General features: G+C 34.6%; 2 protein-coding genes across 2 annotated transcripts in view; one reads left to right on the top strand and one right to left on the bottom strand.

Moving 5' to 3' along the window:
- The window catches only part of LOC115890446, a 66805-nt gene extending 48538 nt beyond the window's left edge, over positions 1-18267 (bottom strand). Inside the window, exon 1 of the mRNA XM_030910675.1 lies at positions 18173-18267. The gene's annotated coding sequence lies outside the window, so the exon portion shown is untranslated. The remainder of the gene's footprint in view (positions 1-18172) is intronic.
- On the top strand, positions 46-9467 carry LOC115890445 (cytochrome c oxidase subunit 5A, mitochondrial-like). Its single transcript, XM_030910674.1, has 4 exons — positions 46-151; positions 212-399; positions 7151-7373; positions 9319-9467. Exons 2-4 carry the CDS (start codon positions 212-214, stop codon positions 9415-9417), a joined length of 510 nt encoding a protein of 169 aa, XP_030766534.1. The 5' UTR covers positions 46-151; the 3' UTR covers positions 9418-9467.
- Positions 18268-19326: the final 1059 nt, after the last annotated feature.

Genomic DNA, 19326 nt, shown 5'->3' with positions numbered 1-19326 from the left:
CCTTTTTTATTCTAAAGCGACGTAACTTAGGAAACACGAACATCAACATTGTCACTTATAGCATTCACTCAAACTTGTCAATAAAAAATATCTGTCATTATCAGAAGAAAAGCAAACTCTCGAATACACATTGATTTGAATTCAAGAAAAGGTAGAGAACGATTAACTGTTATTTAACGTTTTTTTCAATATTATTTTCCTTTTTTTTCAGATGGCACTGGCACGGATGTTCACTCGACCGATAATACGTCATCACATCGGGCAAGTATTCAAAACTATTTCTTCTGCACCCAGACGTGTGGCTTTGCTTAAAAATCCCTCGGTGTATTGCAGTGAGAATTTGAGATTTATTAGTCATTTAGCTATTAGAGATGAATCTGTAGAAGAAATGATCTGTAGGTTAGTATTATAAAACAGTCAGTAACTTATATGAATTTCTATTTCACGAATGATACAGGGTGGTCCGAACTGTATTCCGGAAACTTCGGCAGAATATTCTGCAGATAAAAATAAGTAAAAAAGTTCGTATAAATATATGTCCTAAAATGCTTAGTTTTCGAGATACAGGGTGTAGAAGTTCCATTTTTATTTCGATTTGTTCCAAATAATTTCTGAAATAATGTAAATATTTGGATGAAAATTGGCGTCTAGGAGTTTTTTGACATGATAAATTTGATTCTGATGTCAATATGACTCCTACTGGTAGAGGGCGCCACCTACATGTGTTTCAACTGTTTTGAAGCGTAATAACTTTTTGTCCGTACCTGTATAAAACTACCGAGGGACATCTCTTTGTAAAGGCCGCCTCAGACACGCATGCTTTTCGTTCGTTTTGCTTGCACAGTCTTAAGTTGCTATGCAAGACGGTGTGTGTGAGGCATCAAGTCGTCCGTTTTGTTTATGGTGTACCGTCAATTGACTGGTTTGAACACAATCAACCACGGGTTGATTTTTCGTTCGCGTTCCAACTTGTTTGCGAAGAAGACGTTGAGTCTGATTGGTCTTCAGTGTTGCATTACGTTTTACTTAATTTAAAATGGCTGATCTGAGACTGATGTCACGAGAGTTTCTCTCAGATTTCATTGAATTATATAGAAATCGTAAATGTTTGTGGAAAATTAAGAGCAAGGAATATTCCGACAAAAATAACTTAAGGTTCTAACATCAATTCATTCAACAAATTAATATGTGTAAATTTTTCTCTGAAAAGCAACCATTTTTTGGACCATATTTTTCGGGGTCTCTTCTTTTTTTTCTTTTTTATGATCAAGACTGCTGCTGCACAAACAGCTAATTTTTGACGGTCCATGTTTATTCTGAAAGCTGAAGACTGATGACTGAAGAGAAAACTGTACTTTAAGACGGAGTGTATGAAGGATTGCCAGCATTCAGTGTTGCATTGCAACTCATGTTATAATCATAGGCTTAAGTTGCTATGCAAGACGGTGAGTGTGAAGCATCAAGTCGTCCGTTTTGTTTATCGTGTACCGTCAATTGACTGGCTTGAACGCAATCAGCCGCAGGTTGATTTTTCGTTCGCGTTCCAACTTGCTTGCGAAGAAAACATTGAGTCTGATTGGTCTTCAGTCTTGCATTACGTCTTATTTAAAAAAAAAATTAGAGGAAGTATTTGCATACCCAGAATATGCCCATCAAGGATTATATAGCTCAAATTTCCTTTAATGGTAGGCAATTATTCAGTGCAAATTAACTTTTTAAGTGAAATATTAAATAGTTTACAATATGGTATATCACTAAAAATATATTACTTTTAAGTACAATTAGGGCCCGATACATTTCAAAAAGTAGAATATTATTTTATATTAAATGAGGTATTGTACCAACAATCAATTTATATTAATAACGGAGATTAAAAAATAACAGAATAAATAGTTCTTTTTTTATACTACAAAAATAAACTATAGAATACAACAGTAGTTAAAAAAATAGATAAAAAGTTATGTCCCGGCCGAGATTCGAACTCCAGTCTCTCGCTTCCTAGCAAAAAAAAACTGCACGTTAAGACGGAGTGTAAGACGGAGTGTATGAAGGATTGCCAGCGTTCAGTGTTGCATTGCAACTTAAGACTGTGCAAGCAAAACGGAAAAGCATCTTAAGTAGTCAGTCTTAAGTTGCTATGCAAGATGGTGTGTGTGAAGCCTCAAGTCGTCCGTTTTGTTTATGGTGTACCGTCAATTGACTGGCTTGAACGCAATCAACCGCGGGTTGATTTTTCGTTCGCGTTCCAACTTGCTTGCGAAGAAGACGTTGAGTCTGATTGGTCTTCAGAGAGTGTTGCATTACATCTTACTTAATTTAAAATGGCTGACCTGAGACTGATGTCAAGAGAGTTTCTCTCAGATTTCATTGAATTATATAGAAATCATGAATGTTTGTGGAAAATTTGAGAGCAAGGAATATTCCGACAAAAATAACTTAAGGTTCTAACTTCAATTCATTCAACAAATTAAAATGTGTAAATTTTTCTCTCAATAGCAACCATTTTTTGGACCATCTTTTTCGGGGTCTCTCCTTTTTTTTTTCTTTTTAATGATCAAGACTGTTGCTGAACAAACAGCTAATTTTTGACGGTCCATGTTTATTTTGAAAGCTGAAGACTGATGACTGAAGAGAAAACTGTACTTTAAGACGGAGTGTATGAAGGATTGCCAGCGTTCAGTGTTGCATTGCAACTTATGACTGTGCAAGTAAAACGATCGAAAAGCATGCGTGTCTGAGGCGGCCTTAATAACTATTTAGTCAACATATTTAATTTGTCAATGATGACAGGTATTCATAATTTCGATTCCAAATATCTCGAGAACCAATACTCATAGCGATTTTTACCAAGAGACCTTTTTTACGTAAAAAACGTAAATGTATATTTTTTTACACAGTAGTTTTATACAGGTAAGGACGAAAAGTTATTACTCTTCAAACCAGTTAAAAATATGTAGGTGGCGCCCTCTACTAGTAGGAGTCATACTGCCATCAAAATCAAATTTCTCATGTCAAAAAACTCCCAGACACCAATTTTCATCCAAATATTGACGTTACTGCAGAAATTATTTGGAAAAAATCGAAATAAAAATGAAACTTCTACACCGTGCGTATCTCGAAAACTAAGCATTTTAGGACATACATTTATACAAACTTTACTACTTTTATATTTTATAGAGGTGGAGGCTGGAGGATCTGTCTCCATTTTCTCCGCCTCTTTAACTTGGTCTCTCTTTAGACCTGACACCGGTGTTGTCCCGTATCTGTAATAGAGGATTTATCCCTCTTTCTCTATTGCCTCCTTGGATTTGAGGGCAATTCCTATTGTAAGGGCCGGATCATGATCCTCCTCCCTCGAGTTGATAACTCGCCAACTCCTTACATTGCAGTTGAGCCTGGATAAGGCCCAGCAAGTAGATGGTGTATTTCGCCTTGTTCCTTGTGTAGATGGTGTTTTTCCCTCCTTGCCGGAGCAGAGGTGAGAGGTTCTCACTCCCTCTCTTGCCCTTTGGTGGAAATGCGCCACGCTCTTTCTTGGTTCCTTTACTCTCCCCTTTTCCAAGGCGTGTTTTCGCTTTTGCTTCGTCTAGAGCAAGTCCTTCGTGGAGCAGACGGAGGTATCTCCGTGCTTCTGCTCCACTAAGATCCACTCTCAGAGGATCGTCTAGCACGCCTGGCTCACCCAGGTTTTTGTAAACAAAACGGTAGCTTGGGTCCAGGGCCGGACTTAACAAAGTTGCCGCCCCAGGCTAAACAAAATTTGAGGCCCCTTAACATTTTTTTTAATTAAAAAAATTACGGATATAAAAACATTTATTTGAATACAGGATCAACAACAGAATAGACCGACACAACAGATCAACACAGAACATAAAATAAATATTAAAATATTCATATAAAATGACAACAAAAGAACAACAAAACTACATACTCGTATAAGGTTTGCTTATATGCCTATAAAGGTTTCCTACGTACTTTTTTGTTCGCAAAATTATCAATTACTTCATCGTAATTATTAGTTTTTAAAAGGTCGGACTCAATATGTAAAACTGCTAAATGATTTAGACGTTCTGTTTCCATAGTGGACCGTAAATAAGTTTTAATACGTGTCAAAGCAGCGTGTCGAGCGTTCAGCAGAACAATTAGTAATAAAAGTACATGTGAAGATTCTTAATGCTATGAAAGTATTTGGAAACAGGTCTTGAGCGTTTTTTTTTCATAAATTACTTTAAGAAGCTCTCTAGCAGATGGTTTTGCTGACTTAATGCATTTTATAAATTCACGAAAACGTATTAGTTCATTAGGCATTGACTGATTGACTCATCTAAATCATTTGGATAACAGGTTATTAAATGTCTGGACTTATCGGTAATGTTGTCAGTACTTAAAGTAGATAAATCACTAAAAAAAGAAACCAAATTTGGTTGAAAAGTCATTGTAGGCATTTTTCCTGTAGGAAATTTCAAGGATTAATTTATCAATAATAACATTAAATACATTTATCCTAAAATCGTTCCTAGCGTTGAATGTAGAATGTTTAGAAGGGGAGTTAATCACCGCGACCTTATAGATCTATTGTGTGTTCCCCTTTCTTGAGTTATAACGAGTTATAACTCATCATACAGTCTCAGGGCTTTAAGAAAAGCCACTATCTGAGACGGCTCCACAGAGGCCAGCTCTCCATCCTCGACATCAGACGTACCAAGGTTCATGGCACGAATGGTTGTCGTCTCGGCGCACTCAGTGATAAGGTGTTCTGGTGTTTCCCCATTTTCCCCACAAAATCTGCATTCGCCGTTGTTTCTCAGTTTCAGCCTACTGAGGTGTTCGTTGAGGAGAAAGTGTCCTGTTAGAAACCCCGTGACAATCCAAAGATTGTTTTTACTTAAATCAAGGAAAACCTTTGATTTTTCTCGGTCGTAAGTTCTGAGGAACTTTTTCGAGTGTCTTAGACCGTTGGAGGACACCCATTCTATATTACGGATGGAGTCTTCCAGATTCTTCAGTTCCGCTTTCAGTTGGTTCCCGTTAGGAAAACAGAACGGTTCTGGTCCAGTTAGTGGAGTGTTCGCTTCTTTTCTAGCTAGATCATTTGCTTTTTCATTGCCTTCTATCCCTTGGTGAGCAGGCACCCAAACTACACCGACTTTATTTTCTTTGCCTAATTTGTTAAGCTTCTCTAGGCATTCTTTGGCCAACTTCGAATTGATGGTTACTGAGTTGATCGCATTAAGTGCTGCTTGACTATCGGATAGGATGGCAATTTCCTGTTTTCGATAGTTCCTATCCAAGATAAATTGTACGCATCTTTCGATAGCGCAAATTTCTGCCTGAAGGATACTGGGGTAGGTGCCCATTGGTTCCTAGCGTTAAATAGAGTTTCATTATCACTGGTTTCATTAAATTGTCGTTTCCCTTTCACTTTTCTCTTTTTATCTGCCGCATATTCTTTCTCACCTAACAATTCTATGGCCCTCCTTATGCCCTTCTTTTTTGCGGCGATTTCAAAGTAAATTTCGCGTTAAAAGTAAATTTCGCGTTAAAAGATTTTATATTCGAGGTATTTATGTATTTATTAACTGCATGGCATAATGCAGTAAAAAATAACCCAAGCGAATTATACAGGGTGTTTCAAAACAAATGCGAAAAACTTCAGGGGGTGATTCCTTGTGCAAAATAAAGGGTAGTTTGCTTCATAAACGTTGGGTCAAAAGTCAACCATTAGGGAGATATCGCGGTACAAAGATGGCGGAAAAATAATGTTCTTATTTTTTATCTTGAAAACGAAAAGAGATAGACGTTAAAAGAGATAAAAAAGTTTCTAAATAAACTAAACTATCAAAATTATTTTTTTTGCATGTGTTTGATAAGATTTTTCTTTAAATGTCATTAACAAGAATGATAGGGGTAGTTTATTTCAACCCCTTCCACTCATTTTAAAAAAGTGAAAAAATTACCAGAAAGTGTGTTTTCATAACAGTAATGCTTCCGTAAAATTTCATTAGTCTATCTCTTTTCGTTTTCAAGATAAAAAATAAAAACATTATTTTTCCGCCATCTTTGTACCGCGATATCTCCCTAATGGTTGACTTTTGACCCAACGTTTATGAAGCAAACTATCCTTTATTTTGAACAAGGAATCACCCCCGGAAGATTTTCGTATTTGTTTTGAAACACCCTGTATATTTAAACAATAATAATAGTTAAGTGTAGTAAACGCCACGAATGTTTGGGAGTGATTCATCGCTTGATGAAGTTAGAATCGACACGCGCGCTATCATTTTTACATTAAAAACGTAAATTTTTACCGCAGACGTAGGTTTTCAAAGGCCCGGTCTAATCATCTGCCTGCGCTCCTCCTACTTATTCTAAAATGTTAGCGTGATTGACAAAGACGATACTATATCACGTTTCTTTGATTGATTCGTTTTTGTGCGTCAGTCCATTGGTGTGCTTGTAGTGCGACCAATGGGGCATTCCATTTTATATTTATAACCAAATATATGTTTTGACAAGACTTTGACAGTTAAAACAACAAATTACAACAGATTATATATTGATTATTTAATGACTTGAAACACCACGGCACTGGAATTGAGTTTTATGTGACCTTGAACAGATTAGTTCACATGGTAGCGACCGATGAATCACTCCCAAACATTCGTGGCGTTTACTATAAATAAATATGAAATCGGCTAAGGCTATATTCGAAATATTTTATGAACAAATAAAAGTTAAAAAAAAGATAAATATTTTGGTATGCTCAAAATTTGCCGCCCCTAAAAATCTGCCGCCCCAGGCCCGGGCCTAGTTGGCCTAGGCCTAAGTCCGGCACTGCTTGTGTCGCATATTGGGTCTGGAGGTAGGTTCCCGACATTTGCTGGGGGAGGTGGTAGCTTGTGTACCACTTTTGGAGGATAATCTCGCGCAAGTGTCACCCAAGGGCAAGTAAGTAAGCACTATAAGAAATAGCATCACTCTCTGGCATCACTACATATTTAGAAGAGATTTTTCTTCTTATTAGAATTAGAGTGGTTTTTTATGGCTCAAAAGAACCGGGAATTTCCGGCACTTTCGGAGCCGGGATTACCCGGTTCTGAACCCTAGTCCTGTGTCCTATCTGTTCCCTTTGTTCTTTCCCCCCCTTCAGGTACGAGTGCATCTTCGGGCGGGACGACGCCGACGGCTGGGACGTGCGCCAGGCCATGAACGACATCGCGGGCTACGACTCGGTCCCGGAGCCCCGGATTATTATAGCGGCGCTGCACGCTTGCCGCCGCCTCAACGACTACGCGCTCACCGTGCGCTTCTTGGAGATGGTCAAGCTCAAGTGCGGCAACTACGAGGCCGAGATATATCCTTATATCGTCCAGGTATATACCATTATAATAGGGTGCTAAAGGAACCTCTATCGACTGTATACAGGGTGTTTCAAAACAAACGCGAAAAACTTCAGGGGGTGATTCCTTGTTTAAAATAAAGGGTAGTTTGCTTTATAAACGTTGGGTCAAAAGTCAACCATTAGGGAGATATCGCGGTACAAAGATGGCGGAAAAATAATGTTTTTATTTTTTATCTTGAAAACGAAAAGAGATAGACTAATAAAATTTTACGGAAGCATTACTGTTATGAAAACACACTTTCTGGTAATTTTTTCACTTTTTTAAAATGAGTGGAAGGGGTTGAAATAAACTACCCCTATCATTCTTGTTAACGAAATTTAAAGAAAAATCTTATCAAACACATGCAAAAAAATTAATTTGGATAGTTTAGTTTGTTTAGAAACTTTTTTATCTCTTCTATTTTTTGATAAAACTCACCGATTTGAAATTAAAAAATAAAATGTAAAGCATTACATGTCAGGACAAATAACATTTTCTTATAAAGAATCTAGTGGGCTGCTGTAATTTTTTAGGAAAAAATCTAGTCGGCTGCTGTTACTTTTTAGGATGTTCCTAATATTATTTTATTTGACATTACTCTACTGCAATACGTTATTATCTAGATGATTATTATTATCGTTATTATCACTAGATTCTTAATCTAAAAATGTTTTTTGTCCTGACATGTAATGCTTTACATTTTATTTTTTAATTTCAAATCGGTGAATTTTATCTAAAAAACACAAGAGATAAAAAAGTTTCTAAACAAACTGAACTATCCAAATTAATTTTTCTGCATGTGTTTGATAAGATTTTTCTTTAAATTTCGTTAACAAGAATGATAGGGGTAGTTTATTTCAACCCCTTCCACTCATTTTCAAAAAATGAAAAAATGCCAGAAAGTGTGTTTTTCATAACAGTAATGCTTCCATAAAATTTCATTAGTCTATCTCTTTTCGTTTTCAAGATAAAAAATAAAAACATTATTTTTCCGCCATCTTTGTACCGCGATATCTCCCTAATGGTTGACTTTTGACCCAACGTTTATAAAGCAAACTACCCTTTATTTTGAACAAGGAATCACCCCCTGAAGTTTTTCGCATTTGTTTTGAAACACCCTGTATAGAGCTCTTAAGCCGGATTGTCACTTATAAATCTCTCTAAAGCAATCTAACTGATGATAAAACGAATTCTTTCAATATACCGGGTGTTCATCGTCGTTGGAAACATAGGAAATGGCATGCTATTATGCACGAGTATTAGCTCCCCTGTTAATTTTACAGCGAAGTCGTAAAAAGTAAAAAGATCTGAGTTTTTTAGATAAGCCTATTTTAAGTAATTTAAAAAAAAAACTGCATCTATTTTTAAATTAAAACTGAACAGATGACAATGGTTCCAAGCAAGCATATAAGACATTTTTGTCGTTTTTGATACATCAAGATATATCATAATTAATATGCTAATTGGGGGGCTTAGAGTAAAAGGGATACAAGTTACAAGTGACTTTCTAAATGGACTTAAATACAGATTTAGACACTTTAGATACCAATTTATTTAGTGTAAAAGGAAATTAAGTAAATTCTACGCTCTATTTAGTGCCACTGTAGAATTTACTTAATTCCATTTTATACCAAATAAATTGGTAGGTACTTAAAGTATCTAAATCTGCATTTAGAAAAAAGTCACTTGTATCCCTTAAGCGCCTTAATTATAAACATGCTTCTCGAACAATTGGTTGTGATTTGGTAGACATTTTATGTTTACGAGATCAACGAAAGATGTCTAGACCATCTGAATATATTCAACTAGCAAAGTGAACACAAAAGCCGTTTTCCATTTTTCAGTAATACTGAATCAGTCTTGGTCACACTTTATTGATTCAGATCCCTTTTTTAAACAAATTTAGTTAAACTAAAACAATTTTTTGATTGTCTAGGAGGTTGGACCTACAGTAGCCGAATTAGGATGTGATTTTCCAGAGAATCTAGGGTATGACAAGCCAGAGCTTTGGTTAGAGTCGGTATATGAAATGTGAAGAAGTTTTTTGACAGTAGTTTTCTGGTATATATGTATTACCGTTTAGAATATATAATAAACTTAGATATATAATCTAAGTGTTATTTTGTTTCTAGTCGCAAAAGGACGCCTTACAAAGGCTTTACACGCTAAAACGCTAGTAGCTTTCTGTGTGTCGTAGACTTAGGCTGGACGCACCCAGAAAGAGCAACCCCAAGTAGCATTTGGACGTTATCTAACGTTGGGTATACGTCGCGTTCAATAAACCCGACGTCGGGTACCAACGTCGGTTCGACCGCCTGACGACCCTTATTTGCACCTAAATGGGGAATACAGATTCGGGTCGCCTCGACGTCGGTATCTGACCTAATAGGGAATGTAATTCTGCCAATTACCAACGTCATATTACGTTGGATTTTAGTCACTTAAAATTCATCGCTAAGCACTTACGTTACGTTTGGTTTCATATTCGCTACCAAGAATACATAAAAACCTAACCAAACTACCTAATTACAAATGGATTCATAATCACTCCTCGAATATAAGTGCCTATCTAATTTCATATTATAATAATTCTGAATCATTAATCCAGACATCAGTTTTGTCAACGGAAGTCACTTTTTTGATATATCTGATTAAAATACTCCGGAAAACAACGAGCGCCTTCAAAATTAGGTAGATTTATGAAATAAAAATATCTATAAAAAAGTAACTCGCAAAAATATTTTTTAATTTTCTAGCTGGTTTAATCATAAAACTGTACTGTGGTTCCCCCCAAACTCAACCTTATCAATATTATTCTACTAGAAATCGAAATGTGAATATAAATTTTAAAAACAAAAAACGATTTTAAAATGGCTGACAATCGGATACTGGTTAAGAATGGCGGATTTCTGTGTCCGACTTAATATGAACTACCAATATACCAATTTCAACCGGGTCTCCAACATTAGTCGTCTCGCACGACCGAAGTTATCAAACCGGACGACCGGCAATCGTATTATAACGTATATAATTCCAACGTACGCCACGTAACCTCACTTTGCGATTTGTGGATTTGTGCAACTATATTTTAGTTTATGTTTTCTTTTTAAAAAAAAATGGACAGCCACTTTTTTAAGCCTAACCTCACATGTGGGAGGGGGATAGGGTCTGCTGGTTTCCTAAGCTAAAAAATGAAATTAAGATGCACCAGTGTTACAACCAGTGTAATGCAGCATCTCTTCCGGATAAAAAGCATTTATGGGTGGAGGCAAGACATCACTACTACTATTATTATTTTGCAAAAGCCTCGACCTCTTTCTGTAAAATGTAGATGAATGTCTAAGTGCCTTTTTAGTGTTTTTTTAAAAATTAAGTTTGTTTACTAAAACTTTTTATTAGGCTATGTTCATGATGTTCATTAGGTCGCAAATGCTACTTAATGGGTTGTATTTACGGACGTAAATAGAGATACGTAAATTAGGTTATAAATATGAACATAAAATACAACAAAATATAATTGGACGTTACTTTAGGGATTATCAGTGAGACGTATCCTATTCGGACAACGGGTAGACGTCGGGCTAGTTCAAGTATATGTATGTCGTGCAAACCAACGTGGGAACGACGTTGGGAAATTAATAAAAATGGTACGTTGTTATTTTGTACGTCGACAGATCGTTGGATTTCCCGACTCGGATCCAACGACGTCGCTTTTAATAGGAAAGCGACGTCACCGGTCGTATCACCAGCACCTGACCTAAATTTGCACAAAGTCTGACGTCGCTTCAGGTCAGATTTATTTCAAAGTCAGATAGATGCTACTTGGGACTGCTTTAGTCAAAAACTTTTTTGTTCCGGGTAAAATTTTTTTGGTCTTTTATTAAATTTTTTTTCGAAGGGAAGCAATATTACCAGTGGTTATTATGGCGCAAACCTTCAACAGCAAAACAAACAACTAAGTGACAGTTTTGAATTTCCCGTTCGCTTTCTCGAATTTATATAACATATAGTGATGACGCTTTGGAACAGGATCTGTTATTTTCGAAACAGGTTTGTTTTGGAACTGGCTTGGAACAGGTTTATGTGCTATCCTATACCAGTTCCAGTTCCAACTGTTCCAGCTGTTTTAAACCACCACAACTTAAATTAAATACTTAAAGAAATAAATTCTTGGAATTGTTTAAATTATGTTATCTACTATATTTGTGATACTAGATTCTTAATAGTGTATTTTTCAAAATTAGATAATTATATATTATATTGCATTTGGCAACATCGCCAGTACGTTTTTTTAATGGTAAGAAATTCTTTTCGCCCATTCTGTTTACATTCAAAAAAACTCGGCGTAAAAAATGTATACACACCGACAAAGGAACCGCTTGTTTTTATTATCTAGGAATGTAAGTTATTTTTATTTTATATATGTATTTTACTATTTATCATATATTAAATAGTAAATATTAGATATTCTTTTCTTTCTCTATTTTTAAATATTGATTTCCTATTTAAAATTTATAATAAAAATTTAGTTGAATTTTAATTAAATATATCAAATATCGGCAACGCTGCGAAAACCGTCACCCTTGTTTTTTTTACATCTATGTAGTGATGGGAATAATTGAATTATTTTCACCATCGAATAATTAGTAATAATTCATATTTCACAATCGAATTAATAATTCGAATTATTTAGTAGTATTATAAATTTAACCTAAAAATAAATTCGTCCCAGCTAGTGTTCGTCTAGGGGCTATTTTAAACAAATCTGAACCATTGCCATAGCTATATTCTATCACTGAATAAAAAATAAAAAAAAAATATTCTTTATTCAATGTATTCTATTAACTGTGCCGAAGCCGTTTAATAAATTAAACCATAATTTAAAGTTTTAAATTTAAAAGTGCCGGTTTATGATTGTTTCAATTCCTATTGAAAAGCTCATATCTAAAATAAAAGCTTCTTCTAAAACGATATAAGTATGTCCTTGTTTACGTGCGGTTCGTACAGGGTTCGTATTTCTTTTTATTTTATCAGTTGCAATCAATAATTATTTAGATAAAAGAAGAAAATTAATTTTAGTGTTCGGCAGGTGTTCGGTGAAATTTGGGTGAGATGGAAATGAACCAAATAATAGTAGTATTCTTTCGTTCTGAACAAATGAAAATTTTCACTTAAACTAATTTATTCCTACGTGGTATAGGAAATAACAATGATTTCTGGATTTTTCTATATCGGATCGTTCCTTTCTTTGTCGATTCCCTTTATAAATCAGTTTAACTGAAAATTTTCAGTTCGTTCAGAACGAAAGAATACTACTAATAGAGTACTATACTAATTACTAATATTCGTATTCGTCCATAAGAGGTTATCTTTTATGTTCATTTGCTTTGAATAAGAAGACTAGGAAGGAGCATAATGCTATCCATGTATTCATGCATGGTGGGCGGAAAAAGCTCTCTAGGGTGGGGATCCTTGACAGTTCTGTTTGACGATTCATTTGACACATTTGAATTTGATTTGAAATTTTGTGGATTTGTCAGTCTTTACGGAGCTTATTTTATGTTATTTATTATTTATTCTACTACTGATAGTTCTATAAAGGTAGTAAATCTAGATGGAAATTGTGACAGAACTTAAATTCAGTGAACAGTGACATTATCGCGATTTATCGAAAAAGACTCTAAAATAGTTGGTTGTGTAGCGTGCGGTAGATCTCGGCAAAAATTGAGTGAAATAATGGAACAACTTTTCGCTAGTAAGTGACTATATAATATACATACGTGTAGTAAACCGATCATTTATGAAATTCACTTAAATTAACTAAATTATATATTTTCTTGCATTTTAGCTTTTATTTACTACTTGTCAAAGATTAGATGTCAAAGAATTTTGATACGTTAATTTGACTTGCCTGCTTCAGTAGCGTATCGGATGTTTGTGTTAATGCTGGTGTTAATACATACTTATTATAACTCATCTATTTTTATTAGAATTATATATTTTTGTAACAATTTTAATAACTACTAACATTTATTCACAACGTAAAATAAAATAACAAATTATTGAGTCTACCCCACGTCTACCCTACTTCATAGTTTTACATTTTTTAAATAAAATTAAAACGGCACTGATAAACCGGAATTTAAGTCGGCCATATTTGAGGCCCATCGCGGTGTACCTAAGATTTTTGATATGGAGGGCTTAAAAAGGGCTTTTAGACTCCATAATTTTTGAGTAATTCGGTTACCACAGATAAATATAAAATACTACTAATTTTTATCTCGATTATATCGAAAAAGATAATTCGAATTAGTTAGTTTTAATTTACTATCGAATTAGTCATATTATTTAATTCGAATTTTCCCAACACTATATCTATGCACTATATTAGTACACTCGCACTCAATCTCGATAATATAACGCCAAGCGACCGCGTCGTTAAAGCGATATACTACCTCGTTGCTCAACTGAAACTAGTTCTTTGTACTTAACTGTTCCAAGTCCCAAACAGTTCCAAGTCCCTAACTGTTCCAAGCGCTAAACTGTTCCAAGCCCTAAACTGTTTCAAGTCCCAACCTGAACAGTGGGACTTGGAACAGTTTGAACTGGAACAGTTTGCGAGCCTGAACAGTTTAGGGACTGGAACAGTTGCTGCTGGAACAGTTAGGGACTTGGAACTGTTTGAGACTTGGAACAGTTTGCGACCTGGAACAGTTTAGGGCTTGGAGCAGTTAGGAACTTGGAACTGTTTGAAACAGTTAAGTAAAAAGAACTGGTTTGGGTTGATAATCGAGGTCGTATATCGGTTTCGCTAGTCTAGCCAAGTCTAGCGGACGCGACCGTTCAGGTGTTATCGGGATACAGGGGCGTAAAAAACAAGTGTGGCTGTTGCCATTATTTAAAATATTTCATTAAAATTCAACTAAATTCTTATTATAAATTTTAAATTTATAATAATTTTTTTAAATATTTTATTTTTTTAATGTAAACAGAAACAGAATAGGTAAGGAACATTTTTTATTATAAAAAAATGCTGGCGATGTTGCCAAATGCAATATAATTATCGCATTATAGTTTTTTTTTGAAAAATACAGAGTAAGAACAGTCGGTTATTGTTTTGTATTATAAATATAGTAGATATTAAAAAAAATTAAACCCTTCCAAGAATTTACTTTTTAAGTATATAACAAAATTATAAATCTATATTCATTAGTGCTTATACAGGGTGGATCTTAAGTGCACATATTTTTAGGGGTTGTATATTTCGATTCTCATGAGTTTTTTTGGGAAAAACATGTTTTTGAAAAGTTTATATTTTTCGAAAATTTGATAGTTTTTTTTAATTTTTAGTTAAAAAACATTATATCTTGGTAATATAGCAACATAGATAGTAGATTAAATTTAGAGAAAACAGAAAAATCCCCAGTAGTTCTCACTGAATCAGAACGACGCAAGTACGGTATTAATTTTCGTTTTGGAACAGTTTGGAACTGGAACATTTTTCTTGGAACAGGTATCTTTTGCAACTGGAACAGCTTGTACCTGTTATTAAAAAATCGCTGTTCCGGCCATGACTAATAACATAGAAAACCAGAATGTTGTCGGAAAGTTCTGATAATGAAGAGTACTTTAATATTGGTACTCCACCAGAACTTACAGAAGCTGCAAAAATAGCCGGTTTACTTCGGGGAAAAAGTAGGGGACGATATGAAATAGCATTGATGTATACGAAAAATGGTGTGCCGAAAGAAATGCTAAGAATATTTCTTCGGAGACAGTATTGACGGCATATTTTAGCGACATGGCAAGGCAGAAAAATCCATCTACTCTTCAGGCTACGTACAGCATGATACGGACAATGCTAGAATTAAGGGAAAAGACTGACATATCAAAATATCACAAACTCGTTGCTTTTTTAAAACGCCAGAATGTAGGTTTTAAGCCAAAGAAGTCTAGCATTTTTACCTTCAACAAATAAATGTATTAAAATCTTGAATTATTATTGTTAATCCTCTTGTTTATTTTTGTTGATGTTAGATAAACATTTAATAAAGATATTACAAATATATTTTGCTTAATTAAACGAGGCGAGAAATAAGAAAAACCGAGTGAAGGAAATGAGTGAGCGAAATAGAAAGAAATGTAGATAATTTGACACTTTCAAATTTTTTAAAAGTCAGTAATGTCAGTATTACATATGTGGTTGTACATAAAATATTTTATTTACAATTAAACATCCACGGCATCAGATACAGAACGGGATGCGACTAAAAATATTTTAACATAACATAAAACTAAACCTGTCTTACATCTAGAGACTAATCAGTGTGCGTTAGCCATTTAATTTGCACTGAGGCACCACATGAAACAGTTTTTAGGCAAAAACGTTTTTGATTAAAACTATTTTTCCTTATATATATATGATATGCATTTGCTCATGTATCACTAGGCGAAACCAGGGGGGTGACAGTGAAATAGGAAAATTGGAAACAGTCATTAGTGCCATTCCTGTCATTCTCCTCACGACAAGTATGGCCGCCTAGACAAGGACAGCATTGTTTTTGTCTAAAGGCGGGTTCTCACTTGTCAGTTTCGCTGACGCAGTCTGACTGATTCAGTGATGCTGAACAAATAATGAACGTCAGAACACATTTTCATGTTAAATGATCAGTAAATTCGTACTTTCAGTTAAAGTGAAAACCAGTTCTACTTTTTTCATTTTTGACTGATCATTATCGAATAATGAATAGAAACTGAAGCGTGAGAACTACATTTTCGTGATTTGTTCAGTTTACAAGTTAAAGTTAATTAATTATTTTAATATATATCTCCAAAAAAATCCTTTATGGGTATTTCTGCCACTGCACTGCAAGAAAATCTACAAATATTAGGGATAAAATTATCTGTTTAGTGGGTGATAACTATCTTCAAGCAGGGAGAAGCTATGAGAATTTAAAATAGTTATTTTTTGTAAACACTTCTGGCGTTAAACCTAAACGGACACTGCTTGTCAGAAGTTATGTTTACAGTTATACAAATTGGCTTAACAAAGAAAAAAATGCTTAACGTTTCGGAAAGTCTATCGTCGGAACCAAAAAAAATTCAAAGAATAAAGAAAAAAAAACTCTTTAAAATATTTAAATTCAAACTATTATGAGAACACGCTTTTTTTTAAAGCAGATACGTCTACAAGAAACCGTTGACGTTCTGTTAAAATAGAACGTCAACGGTTTCTTGTAGACGTATCTGCTTTAAAAAAAAACGTTTTCTTCTTTTCTGATTCACCAGAATATTCTGTAATTCATTTGCTAATTGTAAACAAACTTCGCGAACACCTGGTTTCAATTTTGTTTTAACCATTTTCATGTCTGCGAAATCACCACGTTAAAATGTTTGGACCAACTGAATACTGAATGTAGCAAAACATGAAACGTGTGAATACAATCGTTGATTTTTATTTTTCATTGATAATGAATCAGTCAGACTGCGTCAGCGAAACTGACAAGTGAGAACCCGCCTTAACTCTTGTCTAACTTCACAGTTTAGAATTGACAGATTTCAGTTTCAGAGACAACTTCAGATTTGTTCTAGAACAAATTCGAAAATATTCGACGCCATTTTAATTCATTCCGTTTAGTTTCGTTTTGAAAGTTCAATTTAATATTTCGGCTGAAATTTATAATTTATAAAGGTAATAAAGTATATAAAATATGTATTACATGAAGAATCCTGGAGAAAATGACGTTTCATGCAGTAATAGGTATGTCCCATGAATATGAAAAATAGGTAGTAAATAAACAGTTTTTACATTTTTTAGATGCAAAGAAAATGGTGTTAACACCTCTTTGATCGGCGATTTTTTGAAAAATAGAAACAATTTACAACAAGGTAAGATCATTTTTAACTATAGCCAACATTACGGTTATCTCCAGTATGTGCGATTTATTATCAATAATGCAATAAATCGGACTGATAATCTGAGAAAAAGATGTTACTGTATTGAACTGAATGGAGGGCTGTAGAAGCAATTATAATTATTTTGTAATTATAATTTGAATATGTTATCCGATTAAAAAGTCTCTTTTGTTGCTTTTTGATTTATAAGCCAAGTCTCTTTGGAATAATGGACGCTTGCTTTTTAAACAGTATATTTATAATTTATACCTAATATATCAATATTAAATAAATTTAATATTGATATTATTACATTGTTAATTTTAGTATAAAAAATTTGTTTTTCTGTTTTCAGGATGCCTTTTGGTATAGCCAGGTTTTTGTATAAGGCTCCCGTTTTCATGTCCCTGTGTCCGTTTTCTCCTTGAAGTCATGCAGATATATTAATGTTACCTGTGTGTTTATTTACAAATTACTGTAAGTCATGCTTATACCTTACTAATTTACGTTAAAAGTACATATAATTAACTAATTGGTATTGAAACAATACAATCCTCTATATTTTTATATTTATTTAGTCACGTTGTTCCATATTTCAAATAAATATATGTGAATAAATTATTTTTTGGTTTTATTTATGAAAAGATAAAATACAAAATACATTTGAACTGAAAGAGAGCCCGCCATTGAATAACCGGAAACGGAAATGAAAATTAAGCCATCATGTCCTTATCATGTCAACCTGTCAATTGGAAAATTAGTTCTCCAGACGACAACGAAGGCTTTCGGTGGCGTATCGTGTTTCCACGATTTAACACAGAGTTGACACTTCTTTCTAGTTAATTATTTTATGGGCGAAACTAATAAAAACGTGTAAAAGAAGATGGGAAACTTACCAAGTATTATCCGTCGTGAGTTATAACCAAGCGCACTACTTTTTTTAATAACGCAATTTCCAATAACGAAAAAGTGTGTAACACGGTACGGCCCCAATCGGATGGTACTCGCAACTGTGAGAGCGCGGAGATGCGAAGTGACAGATGCTCCCGGAGCCTTGGCGTCCGGAAGTACGGAACAAAGCGGTTTCCGGGAAAGCCGCGGCCGCTGGCCGGTATGCTGCTCACACGCGATACGCCGCCGATGATGACCATCGACTTCTTTTTCTCTCTCTGTCATCGTTGATGCTGCGGAGCGATAATATGTGGTACCAGCGGTGTAGGTAAAGGGCACAGGGAACTGATTAAGATTTTTTATGTCAGCATCTAAAGCCGAGAATACATCTGACAAAAAAAGTTACCGTGCGTTCCCAGACATTAACCAACCAAACCATGACCCGCTCACACCGGGTGTCGTGATACATTTGAAATATATTAAAACAACACTCTTTAGTGTTGTTTTAATATGTAAAATGTGAACGTGTGTGTGGTTTGACTTTTATTGTATTTGTCTGATGATGCTCGTATGAACGAAACACGTGTCACTGTTTAATTTAACATAAACGTTGAAACCGGGAGACTTTGAGTCTTTTTTATACTTCTTTTTAGAGAGTGTCCTGTTAAAAAACCCGTGATAATCCGAGGATTGTTCTTACTTAAATCATGGAAAATCTTTGGATTTCTCTCGGTCGTAAATGCTGCGAAATTTTTTCGAGTGTCTTAGGCCGTTGTCTTGACCAAACCTAACCTAATCAATTCCAGGTTATGGAAAAAACTACCCTTAACCTACGCATAAACGCTAAAACAATTAAGCATGCTCTTTCCACTCTCGGGGCAGCTTTTATATGCACCAAAAATTACCGCTACTTTAATTTCAAATATTCTCGCAAAATAAGAACAAAGATGGTAATTAAACTTCCTGTTTCCTGTTCCTCCTCCACTTTAGTTTACCTTTTTATAAAAGAGGTAAGAAAAGGTAAATTTTAGCTTTCGATTTGTCTGTTTCTTAACAAAAAGGTGTTTATCAAAAACTATCCAGTTTGTTTCATCATTTTTAGTGCGGTTTATTAAGGATGTACGATTTGCCACCGTTTAGTTTTCCTTTCTATTTTTGT

Source organism: Sitophilus oryzae, unplaced genomic scaffold (assembly GCF_002938485.1).
Source record: "Sitophilus oryzae breed Bouriz unplaced genomic scaffold, Soryzae_2.0 scaffold_864_pilon_pilon, whole genome shotgun sequence".
Taxonomy (NCBI): domain Eukaryota; kingdom Metazoa; phylum Arthropoda; class Insecta; order Coleoptera; family Curculionidae; genus Sitophilus; species Sitophilus oryzae.
Note: the sequence above shows the minus strand (reverse complement) of the source record. Positions and strands in the feature narration are given on the sequence as shown.